Source organism: Mesitornis unicolor, unplaced genomic scaffold (genome assembly GCF_000695765.1).
Source record: "Mesitornis unicolor isolate BGI_N332 unplaced genomic scaffold, ASM69576v1 scaffold25863, whole genome shotgun sequence".
Lineage (NCBI taxonomy): Eukaryota > Metazoa > Chordata > Aves > Mesitornithiformes > Mesitornithidae > Mesitornis > Mesitornis unicolor.
Window position 1 is genome coordinate 10,353 of NW_010177045.1, and position 658 is coordinate 11,010.

Genomic DNA, 658 nt, shown 5'->3' on the forward strand with positions numbered 1-658 from the left:
TGTCCTGCCACAGGGGACTGCGTGAAGCAGACCGTCCGTGACCATGGCATCCGGGGGCTGTACCGGGGACTCAGCTCGCTGGTGTACGGCTCCATCCCCAAGGCCGCCGTCAGGTAGGTGTCTCCCGTGGATTGGGGTGAGTGGAGGGGACCCCAGGTGGCAGCAAATGGTGGGGGTGGGTTAAGCCTCAATGTCCATAGCGGCACTTTGCTGAACCAGGGCTCTTTCCCAGACTGGGAGGGTCCTCGCAAGGTGCGCGGTTGTTGCTGAGGACAGACCCAGAAGAGGGTCCCCCTGGACAAGCACCCAGGGGTTGGCATGGCGGCTCTTCCACAGGTTTGGGATGTTCGAGTTCCTCAGCAACCAGATGCGAGACGAGAAGGGGCGGCTGGACAGCACGCGGGGCCTCGTCTGTGGGCTGGGCGCCGGCGTGGCCGAGGCCGTGGTGGTGGTCTGCCCCATGGAGACCATAAAGGTGGGTGAGAGGCAGCGTCCCCTGCCCTGCCACCCCTCCCTGGGCCGGGAGAGAACAGGGTTTTGGGTGGCAAGCCTCTGGGGAGGTGAGGGTCATGTGGGTTTACTTGGGCTGGTTTTGTAGGAAAGGAGCTGATGTTTGAAAGCCTTGTGGAGAGGTCAGGCCCTGTGGCTGTGGGCCCCT

At 63.7% G+C, this 658-nt stretch overlaps 1 protein-coding gene across 1 annotated transcript in view; it reads left to right on the top strand.

The window, feature by feature from the left end:
* Positions 1-658, top strand: part of SLC25A1 (solute carrier family 25 (mitochondrial carrier; citrate transporter), member 1) — a gene marked incomplete at its 5' end in the record, with an annotated part of 5,908 nt that overhangs the window by 3,451 nt on the left and 1,799 nt on the right. The window contains 2 exons of the mRNA XM_010181938.1: positions 14-113; positions 337-475. Of these exons, the coding sequence (XP_010180240.1) occupies positions 14-113; positions 337-475 (239 nt within the window). The remainder of the gene's footprint in view (positions 1-13; positions 114-336; positions 476-658) is intronic.